Raw genomic sequence first — 15,635 nt, forward strand, 5'->3', positions numbered from 1 at the left:
GAATTTTCCTAGGATTGCTCATTTGTGGATTCAAAGTTGAGTCAATTCCTTGAAATTCAAATTACTTAGATTTTTAGAATATCATTCCAATTGAAAGGGATTGGGTTTCATATACCCAATCTTATTCATAGAATCTATTATAGAGGTCTAGTATCTATCCAACTATCCTTCTTCCATCTCTATCTTTCATCCATCCTTTATTTTGTTTTTCTTGTTCTTCAAGTTTTCTTTAGAGTTTCTTAGGTAAATCTTATCATTCATCGACAAAAAATAAATGAGTAATATTAGGGCCTGCCCTGTAAGCTTTTATACCAATCCAATCTTTGTTTAAGTTTTTAGCAAACAAACTCTTCATACATAGAACTAGAGTCGTGAAAATGTATTTGACCCATGGGGCCAAGCCAAACAACTCGTCGAGTGGGTGAGGTTGGGTTGAGAATTTCTAGGATATTTTAAACCAGAGGCTATTAAACCAACCCAAGTCAGCCCTCTAACCTCATGAGCCTGAGCTGGACTGACTCTTAACGCCAATAATTAAACTAAATAAATAATTATTTTAACACAAAAAGTGTAGAATAAAAGAAGATGAAGAAAAATTAAAAAAAAAAACATTTTTTTCACAAGTGAGTGGAAATTCTACAGATGATATATTAAAAAAGATAATGATCAATATACCATCAAGATGTTGGTGCTGTGAGGAGCATCAGGAGGAAACTGCAGGCCATTTATTTCTAACATCTTCCATAGCTGTCAAGTTATGGAAGTTCTTTGCTTCTTGTGCAGGTATCCCCATAGATGGAGTTGGTCTACATCAAATGATCATGGCATAGTGGTCTGCTGAGATAAAGCCAAAATTGTAGCCTATGTATAGAGCGATGCCTGCAGTGATCATGTGGACATTATGGAAGAGAAGAAACTCCATTAAACATGGAGGATCAGTGTCCTTCTACAAACTGAAACAACAAGTACAGCACATACTACATCAACTGACAAGGAAGAGATTCCCATGGCTGCAGAATGTATCTGGTGATTGGGAAACTATACATCACCACCTTAGTAGATATAAACCAAAAGTTTATTATGCTAAGGTGGTTTGGAGAATGCCACTTTCAGGGAGATTAAAATGCAATAAAGAATGGTAAGTAGAGGCAATCCTGGGCTCAGTTCATATGGATTCTGCATCAGAGATAGTAATGGGGATTTGGTCTATGCTGAAGCACAACAAATGGGAATAGCAACAAACATGAAAGCTGAAACTGAGGCTATAAAGCATGCATTGAAGTTCTGTAAAGAACACAACTTTCAACAGGTTCAATTGGAGACTGATTCACTTGTCCTCCTAAACATCTTACAAGATACATGGATCACTCCATGGGAACTGATGAATCAAATTGAACAGATCAAACAGGATATGAGAGCAATGCAGGTACAGATTAATCATATCTTCAGAGAAGGCAACAGTTTGGCAAACTTTCTAGCAAATCAGGCTTTGGATCATGCAGAGATTAAAGTACATGACTTTATACTCATGCCATCAGAAGGAAGAAGAATTCTCAATATGGACAAATTACAATTGCCTCGGCTGAGGATTAGAACAAGGAGGATTCAGCAGTTTGATCATCAACAATGATGCTACATATATGGATAATCATATGGTGTGTGCACAGACATGGGCTATCATCAAAGCTGACTCAACATGATCACAGAGGACATACTAGTTTAGGCATACAGGATAGAACTAGAGAACAGTCTCTTAGTTTTTAAATTTTAGCTAGTTCATATTATAGACATGCTGTAATAGACTGCTTTTTTACATTATTCATTTATCAATAAAAAGTTCTAACAGGCTTGGCCTGGTAGAACACAATTTATAAAAAATAAAAAATAAAAAAGAGTGTAACAAGGTTATAGGATCTTTTGGAATCATTTTTCTCTATTATAAGACTTTAAACTACTATCTAATCCTGCAATCTAACTTTAGGGCTCTTATTCGATCACGTTTGTGCTTTTTATTTAAAAGGTTGGATGTATGCAACTAGCACAACTCTATATATACACTATTTAAACAAACTAGTAATATACAACGACATGAATATCATAATCATTATTTAATATTATGATGAATCAAAATATCTACATTTTTTCTGTGCACCAAATTGTTGTACTTACCTTGAGCTTCTTTGGTAAGTGTGGCAATTGTGTATACACTAAAAATACTAAAATTAATGTATCATCAGAATTTTTAATATTGCAGTATAACTAGAAATCTTTAGGAGGAAATGTAATTGTTACTGTAACACTCCGTAAATTCGGGTTAGGTGTGAATGTGTTAAATGAGTATTAATGTGACATTTTAGCCATATGCAATCCTATATGGATGAGTTTGGTGAAAATAGTCGTTTTAAGATAAAGACAAATAGGGAGGTGCATAAGATTCAATAGAATCGACTAAATTTACGATAGGTCTGACTTCCAGCCCGTATACATGAAAATCTATTGATAATTTAAGAAAACTTAAAACATGAAAGTTTTAACCCTTAAATACCTTTCCAACAATATATGGACCAGATCAATTGGAGTTTTATGTTAACAGTTATGCCCGTTTTACTGAACGCTGTCGGTAGTCGCGACACCGTTGCGTCGCATGGGTGGTGCAAGAAAGCCTGTTTCTGACAGGTTTTTGGCCTTGTGCAATGGGCTAGCGACACAAAGCCACCGCAGGGGAAATTACTATGATTACTACATCAAATAACCATTAACACTAGATCATCCCTTAAACCCTTAGATTCTTGAAAATCGAAGAGAGAGAAATTGAAGGGATGTATGGGATTTCTTAAAAAATATATGACCTTTGATTTTTCTGATGTTATTGAAGGGGTTTAGGCTAGCATAGAGTTTCCTATGGAATTATAATCCACGAATGATCCATAAAGCGTGCAAGAACACTGTCATCACCCAAACTGGAGGGCCGCGACTAACACCCAAGACCCTACTCGGCTGAGTGCCATACTACTATTCCATCCAGGAGTCACAATTTTTTTTGTGAACCTTTAATCAACGAAATGACGCTTCCGTCAAGTAAAAAAAAAACTTTTCAGTAAAACTCTTTTGTCAAATCAGGGACTTCTCCTTTATCGTTAATTCAAAGAAAACCTTTAGTAACAATAAAATCTTTAAAAATAAAGCATAAAAACAATCGACCTATATGGTCGCTTTACACAACTGTCGACATCTCGACGCACTATCCATAAGACACTGTCTGCTAAAGTCTCTAACATACACGAGATACCATAACATAAGTACTCTGACTCGGCAACACTCCGAACTGAGATGGAGCTTACCAATCCAGCTGATAGCCTAGGAACATCCTATAGCCAATGTCTTCTACTCATCTGTATACACCTGCGTGGTATGAAACGCAGCGTCCACAAGAAGGGACGTCAGTACGAACAGTGTACTGAGTATGTAAGGCATGAATAATAACATAATAAGAAATATAGAACATAACAGGGGATAAAGATGACCTGTACATTTGATTGCCTCTTAAGGCGGATACCATACATGCAACTTTAACCTTTTTAAATCAATATGTATATAAAATCATGGAAGACATCTGAGACATTTCAATGAATGTGCGAAGATAAATAAATCATTATGGCTATATCAACAAAACACATATATCTATAGAAATGCCACAACATAGGCCACATCGTCACCCCTAAAAACATCACAACATAGGCCACAACATCTCCCCCTGTCAACTGTGCCTTATATATATAAACATCACATCATAGGCCACAGCGTCACCCCCTGTCAACTGTGCTTTATATATACACATCACAACAAAGGCCACAGCGTCACTCCCTGTCAACTGTGTCTTATATATATATACATCACAACAAAGGCCACAACGTCACCCCCTGTCAACTATGCCTTTTATATGTACATGAAGAATGAGAATGAGTGTAGTGCATGAACAAAATGAAATAATAGAACTTAGTAATGTCACAAAATAACTTTACACACATATTATACTCATAGCATGCATGAGGGTTCAAACATAAGCTACAACTTTAGCGGAGTGACGTAAGGTCGGTAATCTCCGATTTATATTATGGAATACTCATCATCGCTCTATTTCACCTTGAAGGAACAATTATTATAAGTTAAGACCAAAAACAATGAATAAAATCGAGAAAATCATGAAATAGGCTCAATAATCTCATAAAAGCTTTGATCTCATAACTTGAGACTTTTAACCATAAATTTATCATCATCATAATCATCATAGAAAATATTCTCATCTTTGACATCATCATTATCATCGTAAAAAAAACATGTTCATCGCTGTTATCATAAGAGCTCACAGAATCATAAATCTCTCGTTTGGAAAATACAGACATTTTGGAAAACATTTATGGATTATCGGGAAAGGAATCATGCCTTGGAGTCATAAACTTCTATCTTTTGAAAACAAAGAAGTTATGGAAGCATTTATGAAATCGTACCATAGGGACCATGCCTTTGAAAGAAAGGGACGAGCCTTAACATATCTGATTGATCTCCTACGAATTAACGCTTATTCTTCCGAACTTGCAAATCTACACTCAAAAGAAATTATACTACCGTTAGACTTATTGTCATATGCCTATCTCAAGTCCTTAAACCAAACTCTTTTAGAATCTGCCAAAATTCGGGCAACATCTCCCTTGTTTATATGCCCAGCCCGAAATCACAATCCAGCAACCAACAACAACAACAACAATACCAACATAAACAACAATATTATCAATACCAATATATTCCATAAAACATCCCACGCGATGTTATTCAACATACAACAACAATATACACTTCTTTTCTTCCCAATCAAGGAGCAGAATCTCATCAACATACCAACAACATTAGATACCATCTATATACATGTAAATCAGCCTAGACACACGGCCACAACATGCTCAAAACATTGCATAAACATAACAACTACACACGACACTTTATGACCTTTCCTCCATAACTATTTTCACTTTTAAGACTTGCTAAACCTTCAAATCAACTCAACATAAGAGATAGGATGAAGAACATACCATATACTTGAATAAATTCAGCCACACCAACTTTCTTCAAGACTAAACTTACCACAACATCAAGTAGAAGCAAGAACAATCACCTTTCATGGACTAGTTTGGTGTAATCTTGTTAAATTCCTGATTTAATGGGCTATAAATGTTTGGGGGTTGTGTTAAGAAGTTTCTACGACTATTGAGAATGTAAAATTCTGAAAAAAAAAAAGAGTTAATGAGGTATTTATACCCCTCATAAGTCAGTTCCACCGACCTTCTCAAGTGGAACCCGCGGAAGCCATTTGGTAGCTTGGAATCTTTATCTTAAAATGACCTTAATTCTTGATCCTAATATCGTGTGAGGGCCCACAACCTATGGTTGGAAATACCTTTCAATTATCTACAACTTTAATTTTTGGTGCGTTTCCAAATTCCAAATTTATAACAGTGTTTTGGCCCCTCCAAGTCAGATCATCCGAAAACGTATCCTTAAATTATCCTTTTGGAGGGCTTATGCACATATTCGGCTTAAGGGTCCTTCTTAAGACTTGCTCAACTTCTCATGTACTACTCATATCACTTTTCATACGTCCTTTATAAAACCCCGACATGTGGGCCCCACCTTAACCTATGGTTACGAGGGCTATTCATCAAGTAACGTGTTAACTGATTTACTCCATACGGTCTCCAAATGTCATATATATATATATATATATATATATATACTTATACTCAGATCATATAATCTTCATCCCTGATCCTTGTATAACTTTGCCCTCCCTTAAGCTCATACTAAGTCGTCTACAGTCTTGGTAACACGAAATTTTTCGGGGTGTAACAAACACGTTTTGGGGCTTGAAAGTTTTTTAGAATTAAGGATAAAACCCCTAGCATTGAATAAATTTCTAAACTTTATGATTAAAATTGATCGTAGAAATATTGTTGAACGAAGAGGATTACGTTTGCTAGCTTTTAGCGAGAACCATTTTCAAAATGTTTTGATATATTTACATATGCTTTGAAATCATTGTTTGAAACATGTCTACTTTTAAGAATGTTTTGAAATCATGATTTGTTATGAGAATTCTCTTTGGATGTTTGTACAAGCTGAACCCTAGTTTAGTGGTCATTACTTGTTGAACTTATTTTCGAACTATAGATGATATTTGAACAAGGTCATGTGTGTGTAGGGTCAAGCCCGCATCAAACCTCATACAAATTATGCTATGATCGAAACGTGTATTTTCCTATTATGGATGCTTTTGCCTATTTTTGGAAGATCGAAACTTTACACATGTTTTGTTCGTTATATGGGTTTTTTGGAACTTGAATGAAGGATTTGAATAAGATTTTTAAATTGGTTATGACTTAAAATACCTCTATTATGAGAAGATGGCTTAAGAAGTGAATTTGGCTATAAGCCATGATTGATGATTCAGTTAATATGCTATGACTGGTATTTGCTTGTGTTTGGACCTGTATGGGGAAGTTGTGCTAGTCCAGAGGAGGATTAACCGTTATGGATCCTAACGTATCGCTGTTGAGCATTATTGTCTTAGTTCAGACGATGATCGACCTTCGTGGCGTGTATCCCAGTGTATCTATTGTTGTGTTAGTCCAGATGACGATTGACCTCTGAGGCGTGTAGCCCGGTATATCTATTATTGGGCTAGTCTAGAGGACGATTAGCCTCCGTGGGATAATTTCCCGGGTATCGAATGATTGTCGCCCGTGACTTGGCATGTGTTGATATTTTGGTTGCATGTGAGTGACTTATGGTGATCTTGATTTCGTAAGTGAAAGATTTTTTTCGTTAACGTACAGTGAGTAGACTAACGAAGGGCACGACGTACACGATGTTTTAATAAGTAAGAAATGACATTTGATGATTCTAAATGCTCAAAGATATGGAAGGTAGGAGATGAAAGTTGTTAAGGAAAACAAGATATATGTTGTGTACCGGGCAGAATTTATGAGTATCGAATTAATGATGGCTTAATAATATTTTGGAGAAGAGTTATAATATCCCTTAGATTGTTAACGAGGTGTTAAACAAGTATCAAGAAGGTCCCATGAGGATTTGAGATCAAACGAAGTGACGAGAACAAAAATCAGTGAAAGGATGAGTTATACGGTCGATTATACGGTCTGTATAATGTTATACGGTCCGTATAATGGACCGCAGAATCATCACAATGAAGTCCCTCACTGATGGGATTATACGGTCACTTATACGGACCGTATAATGTGCCGTCAAATTGACACATAATGAGATTGTTGATGGAGTGATTTCACGGTCACTTATACGGACCGTATAAAATTATACAGACTGTATAATGTGCCGTCAAATTGACACAGAAAGGGATGCTTGTTGAAGCAGTTTCACGGTCACTTATACGGACCGTATAAGTGTCCGTATAATTACGTCGGGACAAATTTTAAGTTTTTAAATAAGAGACCCAAGTTCATTATTTTCATTTCATTTTCATTCTACACAACTCAAGACTTCTCTAGAAACTTCCACACACTTTATACACAAGAACCCAAGACAAATTGATGATCAACTTCATCAAATCAACAAAACTAAATGTGAGAAACACATCAAAGTTCATCCAAGTTAAGAAAGTCCATGGGAAGTGGAACTAAGGTTTTGCTCAAGTGAAGTATTTCCACTTAAAGTTCATTACCACACCATCTAAGGTAAGTCTTATGGTATTTACATGTTATTTAAGGTGTTGAAAAGTTGAAACACTTGGATTGTGGAAGGGTATAGGAAATGGGTCATGAAAGTGGGAATAGTGTTATTTTTGAGTAGTAGTATGAAATGAATTGTGAATATTGAGATGTTGTGATTGTAATTACGTTATGAATGATGTCAAGAGCATGGTAGAAACATTAGATGAGAATGAATGTAATGTTGTACTATGATCAAGATTATGGATGACCTTGAGAGGAAATTGTGGAGATTGGATAATGATGAATTTGATAAAAGTTATTGATGATGATATTATAAATGTTGTTATTGACGTTTGGGAGTTGATATATGATATGGAGAAAGTAGTATAAATAAAGGAGACACTGCTCAATTTTCTATAGCTTTAGTTCAAACATGCTTATGTTATCGATTATCTAATATGAGTATAAACTCTCTTGAAGGTAGAAACGTGAATATTGGAGAGGAACGTTCAAGCGATAGAGTACCTAAACAAAAAGGTATGTAAGGCTAGTCCCTTCTTCTAAGGCATGATTCTTACGACATGATATTCCCTATCTCTTCATGACTTTCCTACATGCCGAAAATTATGAGTCAATCCTAGTAAAGAGCTTCACAAGAGATAAGATAAGAGATATGTTACAAGTATGATAATGATGAGTCTAAGTCTAAAGAGTCTAAGGCCCATGATACTATGTTTTTACAAAGCTAATGATTCTTATTACGATCCATTGATGTTGTTCATTGTATACACTCACCTTATATGCCAATTCCTTCAAGGTGAGGCAGAATGCTTATGAATGCTCCATAACGGAGTTGGGGGTTCACGACCTTATGTCACCCTGATAGAGTATAGTTGTCTTAAGTCCCCAGTTATGCATTATCATAATAGTATGATGAGAATATGATAAGTCTATGAGATGTACATGATGCTATCACACCGCGCCTACATGGCTGGGCAGACACCGCTAAAGCGGGCAGTGTATACACCATATCTAGATGGCATGGGCAGACACCACTAGTGGGCGGCATGAGATGGTACCCCGGACGCGGTAGGCCTGGACGCAGGCTAATGATTATCACACCATACCTATATGGACGGGCAGCTTATACATATATGCATACATGATATGATGATGATTATGAAGTAAGTTAGCATGCATTATTTTAGTTCTATGTGACAGTCAGTTACAGATTGCTCTTCACTCGATGTCTCTGTATTTCATTGATATATCATTATGTTTTATGCCTTACATACTCAGTATAATATTCGTACTGACGTCCATTTTCTTTGGACGCTGTGTTCATGCCCACAGGTAGACAGGGAGACGGTGCAGATCTATAGGAGCTATCAGCAGATTTACAGGAGCACTCCATTATTCCGGAGGTGCTATTTGGTTTATTCTTTTGTGTACATATACGTATTTTGGGCACGACGGGGTCCTGTCCAGTCCATAGGTCTAGTACTCCAGTAGAGGCTCGTAGATACGCATGTGTGGGTAGTATGGTCTCACAATGGTACTTTTGTGTATATATTATTATTATTTTGATAGCCGAAAGGCTTATGTATATAAAAGTAATTATGTTTCCAAATGAAAAATGGTTTTCCTGTGAATTAAGTATGATGAGTAATAGAATTAGTGGTGCTCAGTGGTTAGCCGCGGATACCCGTCATGGCCCTTAGTCGGGTCGTGACAGACATAATGAGATGAACGGTATAATAAGTTAAAATTGATATATTTATGTGCCTTGACTTTTTACTGGTGATTTTGCTAAGTTTATTGGCTTATTCTATCTCTGGATTTCGAATTGTTCTTCATTGATACTATTTTATTAATTTTACTATATTATTTTGTCAATTTAACTATTACCCCTTTAACACTCAGTGAGTGCCCTTAGGCATATCATTGTTTTTTTTATGGTGTGTCAGGTAACGTTGAAGAGCAAGTTCATGATACGCGTGCATACTAGAACTTGATACTTTCTAGACTTATTGGTGAGCTCACACCCTTGTTCGTGGGACACCCCTATTTATCTAGCTTTATTGTTTTAGTTTTCGGGCTCCGTCCTGATGTGTTAGACTCTGTTTATGTTGCTTAGAAGCTCCATTGTTAGATGTTGTGTTGTGGGTAGATTGTTGAAGGATCGTATGACTTGTTGGTGTGTTTTCCACGTTTTATGACATCTTAGTTCTATTAAACTTCCGCTCATTTTTATAAGTATGACTATGCATTCAGTTAGCCATAAATAAGTGTTTAAAATAAATGTTGAAAGATTGTCAAAAGTGATTACATGTTTATTGATTTTATAAGGTGCTTTCGGTGTTTTTCATGGCATCGGATGCCTGTTGCGCCAGGTTCGGGTTTGGAGTGTGACTGTTACCAATGAGATTAACAACTCAAGTATATAAAATTTTAAACATTTTATTCTTTAAGATTTACCACTTATAAAATAATAAACCTTATTGATATTTAACATTAAAAAACTTCTCGCTCCAAAAAAATTACTATCTCATATTTTTTTAGAAAAATTGCTGCCCGTGGCCCGCTTAGAGCTGAGTTGGACTAGCATTTTCGAGGCCCCTTTTAATAAATGGTTGGGTTGGGTTAAACTTTTGAAGTATCCTTTGGGTTGGTCCAGACTAGCTATGACAAGAAATCAGCCTAAGCTGCGATGACACATATTCATAACCTGTTAGGTGAACCCGCTAACATGCAAAGTCCATTTTCAGTTAAGAAAAGACAAAAATAACTTTTGACCAAGATTTAAATCAAAAACCAAATTATAGAGTCATAAACTGCAGAATTGACATAAACATTTCCCAAAAAAAGGTGATTCATGAGTGGCTAAAAGAATAAATACAATTGGTTTTAAAATACAACATTGTTCAGATGATAGAAACAATAAAATAGAAAATAAAAGGAAACTCCAAGGAATCGCGAAGCGACAATTCACCTCGATAGTCTCCGTACAGCTTCTAAGGCTGGCCATATACTCCACTAGTGAGATATGGTATATCCTAATATTTAGTCCTGGTATCCACATATGTGGTCATCACATCGCATATACATTACCCTCGTATCATAGTATATCACAGTTAAGTAAATCTGGAAAAAATTCCCTCATTAAGGCTAAAGCCTTAACTTACCTCGATGTGAAGTGACTCTAGCCCTCTTGAACTGCCTTTATTTGCCTCGAATCAATGACACATGTTCGATCCATTTAAAACAATATTATACGGGGTTAAATGAGTCCAATAATACTCATATTATAATATTTAACTAAAACAAGGTCAACCAAAAAATTCAAATCTGAGCCCATGATTAAAATCTGAAATTTATTATATTTCTGATTATCCATAGCTAACGAGTCCAAATCTATCACTAGATTTCAAATCCGATGTCAAATTGATCCCTTAATCCCCAATTTTCTTCCTTTAATCTAGGACAAAATCTCCTACTTCTAATTCAAAATCCCATAAACTATGCGTTAAATTAGACAGGAAATCATAATAATTAAAAATCAAGTTAAAATCACTTCCCTAAAATTCGACGATGAAAATCCTCTTTAGAATCATCACAACCCACTACCCCAATGCCCTAAAGTGATGAAATAACCTCAAATCTTGAAATCTGTTACTTATTGATGTGCCGGGAAATTATGGCACATCTAAGGCCTTTTTACGAGAAGTTTTACTTGTTTTTAAGCAAGTTAGTGTCAATTTAATGTTTTTTTAGTGTTTTTCAGGTAATGGAACAATTTTGGGATGAAAACTGTTAAAGTACAGAATTTGGCCTTGATAACAAAATATTGGCCGTATTCTCAAATACAGGCCATATTCCGAGGAGCCAAGTTCTAGCCAAGCTCAGGATCCTGATACACCACCGGAGGGTCGGAAATTAGCCATCCGGACCAAACGATTAGAGAAAGAAAAAACTCAGGCTCTCGGTCAAAGGTTCAAAGGAGTTATATGACCAATGGATGGTCAGGACAAAAAGTGGGGGCAAGCCATAGAGGAACATATTTGAGGACCGGCGGTTGATTTTCGAGGGTATTTCGACATATCCACGGATTGACGAGACCGCCAGGATGTATCAGTTGGATGTCTTCACTCACGAGCCAGGAGAGTATTGTCCTCATGTGGTGAGGGAGTTTTATGCTGCATATGGGGCTGTGATGAATGAGATGAAAAAGTCAAGTCGTGCTTGGAACGAAATTCCTATGTTGGAGACTGTCACCATCCGGAACTCCTGGGTTGATATTTCCTATAAGGCCATCAACAGAGTGTTATTTGGTAATGATTATGTTGCGCCTACCGACTTGAGCATATTCCTAGATAAGAGAAATAGGAAAGACAAGAAGTCTATAAGGCAATGGACTGCAGCTACAATCACATCTCAGCCAGGCAAGCAGAAATGGACAGATGATGGGAGAGTGAAGATTGCTAAAAGTTGCCTGACGACGGAAGCCAAGTTTTGGTGGACGTTGCTTAGGTAGCGGATCACTCCAACTTTGGCTAAAAACACTTTTTTGACCAGTCAGGCAGTCACTATTGCCTCTTTTCTATCAAAGTATCCGATGACTATTAGGGAGATAATTTCTGAGGAGTTGCATGTGAGGGCACACAAGCCCAAGCAATCCATGGTATTCCCGTGTCTTATCACAGAGTTGTGTAAAAGGGCGAGAATATTTGAGCTTCCAGAATGGGAAAACACCATCAAAGTTGTCCATGCGAGAGACTGGAGGAAGAATAAGGTTACGGGTGAGGATGATGATAAGGCAGATCAGTTCGGTGATGACGACGACACTCAGTTCGAGTTGAGTCTGAGCCATGCTTTTGGGACTGATCCAGTCGAGCCTATTTTTGATGCTCCTACCACTGCAACTGATGCCACTGCCGCTGACTCGAGTTCGGTGCCTGTTGAGGCTATAGCTGCAGCTACTGCCATGCCGCCACAACCACCTGCTACTGCGCCTGCAACTTCTGCGGGTGCCACTGCTTCGTCTGTTCCACCACGAGCAGTAGTTTCAGATGTAGAGTTGCTAAATTTCTCCAAAGCCAATTATCATGAGATAGCCTTCAGGACACTAAAGGCGGAGAAGCATATTGGTGTGATTATGGCTTAGATTAAACCTCAGGTGGCAAAACAAATCAGAGAAGCCAAGCAGAAATCAGAGAAGAATATCAATAGTCTCATAAGGTCTTCCAGTCCAGATTAGATGGGTTTGAGACGAGACTTGTTTAGTTAGTGAAGGCCACACCCGGAGGTGGTTCGACAACATTGAGAAATGAATTGGCCAAGTTAAAGGCCGACTTTGAAGCGCTAAAGGCGCAAGAGCGAGTAGAGGAGCTTGTTCTTGTACCACATACTAGCGGGGATATTGATATCCCTATTCAAAACCTGCTTGACTCTGAGGAGAAAGAAGAGGAGTTAGAGAAGGCTCGGGGGAAACGACCACTAGCTGTCGTGGTTGAAGATCCGGGGGAGAGGAACAAGAGGCTGTGCCAAGTGGAGGAGGAGATAGTGCAGGAAGTTGCACTGAACTCTCTGCGCGAGAACTATCCAGACCCATGGATGCGTCAGGCAGCCAGCCCCGAGAGGCAACCTCTGATGTTATTGCGTCTGAGGCAGCACAGGCCCGAGCCGATGAGCATAGCGCCTAGAGCGTCTAGGTATCCCTTCCCTTTTTCTACTTACTGTTGATGCAGTGGGGACACTGCATGATTTTCAGCTGGGGTGGGGGTACTTGATCATGTTAATAGTGTAAATAGGTGTCTAAGTATCGCTTTAACTCTTGCAAAGCTCTTTGACACTCTGGTGTCCAAACGATATCGTTTTTCTTCCTCAATAAGGAGAAGAAACGATGACTCTTATCCGAGGACCTTGATATGAAGCGACTCAACGCCGCTATCCTTCCGGTGAGCCTCTGCACTCCTTTGACATTATTGACTACCTCAATGTCCTCGATGGCCTTGATCTTGTCCGGGTTGATTTCGATCCCCGGGTTTGACACCATGAAACCCAAAAAATTGCCAGACCGGACACCGAAGGCACATTTTTCTGGATTGAGCTTCATGTTATACTTGCGGAGTACATCGAAGGTTTCTTGCAAATGTTTCAAATGGTCCTCTGTTTCCAGGGACTTGACTACCATGTCGTCAATATAAACTTCTATTGTTTTCCCTATTTGTTCTTCGAACAACCCATTAACTAGGCGTTAGTAAGTAGCACCGGCATTTTTAGTCCAAAAGGCATGACATTATAACAGTATGTCCCATATCGGGTAACAAAAGATGTTTTCTCTTGATCCTCCGGGTGCATCTGAATTTGGTTATACCCGGAGTAGGCATCGAGAAAACTTAACATCTTATGCCCGGCCGTCGCATCGATCATTCTATCGATGTGAGGCAACGAAAATGAATCCTTCGGGCATGCTTTGTTTAGATCCTTGTAATCAACACACATTCAAAATTTATTGCCTTTCTTCGGCACCACTACTACGTTAGCTAGCCAGTCCGGGTACTTTACCTCCCGGATAGAGCCTATGTTCAAAAGCTTTGTTACCTCGTCTTTCACGAAGGCGTGTTTTGCTTCTGCCATGGGCCTTCTCTTCTGCTTTACCGGGGGGAACCTCCCGTCCAAACTGAGCTTGTGAGTTGTTACTTCCGGTGGTATACCTGTCATATCTATGTGGGACTAAGCAAAGCAATCAGCATTAGCTCGAAGAAATTCAATTAACTTGTTCCTGAGCTCCGAGGTTAATCCCGTGCCCAGGTATACCTTTCTATCCGGTAAATACTCGAACAAGATGATCTGCTCCAGCTCCTCTACTGTTGACTTGGTTGCATCTGAGTCATCTGGTGACGAATGATCTGCTTACACCAAAATCATCCTCTTCATACCCCGGATCTGACCCCGACTGCTTTGATTGCTATTTGGTGTCCTTTTCCCCAGTTGAATCTTCTTTCTTTTGATCCGATTTTTTGGGCTGAGGTGTCGCTTCGTCGATCGCGAACATCTCCCTTGCAGCGGGTTGTTCACCTCGGATGGTTTTTATCCCTTCCAGAGTCGGGAATTTTAGCAGCTGATGCAATGTCGACGGCACGACCCTCATGCTATGTATCCAGGGTCTTCCCAGTAATGCGTTATACTTCATATCTCCTTCGATTACATAGAACACCGTTTGCTGGATAGTGCCATCGATGTTTACCGGCAATGAGATCTCCCCCTTCATGGTTTCGCTCGCCATGTTGAACCCGCTGAGTACCTGGGCTACCGGGACAATATGATCGAGTAGCCTTAGTTGTTCGACCACTCTCCACCGGATGATGTTGGCCGAGCTACCTGGGTCAATCAAAATACGTTTAATTTGAGTTTTAAAGATGAGAACAAAGATTACCAATGCATCATTGTGCGGTTGAATGATGCCTTCTGCGTCTTCGTTGCTGAAAGAGATGGAACCCTCGGGTATGTAATCCCGGCAGCGTTTTTCACGCACAGCAGAGACCTTGGTTCGTTTCATCACCGGCCCTCGTGGGGTATCGGTGCCCCCAATTATCATGTTTTATTATATGCTGCGGTTCTACTGGCTCGGCCCTTTTAGGGGTCTCCCTTTCCTTGTAGTGACCTTTGGCTCTTTCACTCAGCAATTCTCGGAGATGGCCATTCTTCAGTAACCGAGCTACCTCCTCTCTTAACTGGCGACAATCCTCAGTTCTGTGTCCATGGGTTCCATGATATTCACACATCATGTTCGGGTCCCGCTGGCCCGGATCCGACCTTAGAGATCTCGGCCATTTTACATCCGGAATACGGCCAATGGCCGATACGAGGTCCGAGGTGTTGACGTTGAAGTTG

At 38.7% G+C, this 15,635-nt stretch overlaps 1 protein-coding gene across 1 annotated transcript; it reads left to right on the plus strand.

The window, feature by feature from the left end:
- The first annotated feature begins 1,135 nt into the window (after nucleotides 1-1,135).
- LOC132639486 (uncharacterized) lies at nucleotides 1,136-1,630 on the plus strand. Its single transcript, XM_060355932.1, has one exon. The coding sequence runs from the start codon at nucleotides 1,136-1,138 to the stop codon at nucleotides 1,628-1,630; it is 495 nt and encodes a 164-aa protein (XP_060211915.1).
- Nucleotides 1,631-15,635: the final 14,005 nt, after the last annotated feature.

The sequence above is a fragment of the Lycium barbarum genome, chromosome 5 (genome assembly GCF_019175385.1).
Source record: "Lycium barbarum isolate Lr01 chromosome 5, ASM1917538v2, whole genome shotgun sequence".
In the NCBI taxonomy this organism is placed as follows: Eukaryota; Viridiplantae; Streptophyta; class Magnoliopsida; order Solanales; family Solanaceae; genus Lycium; species Lycium barbarum.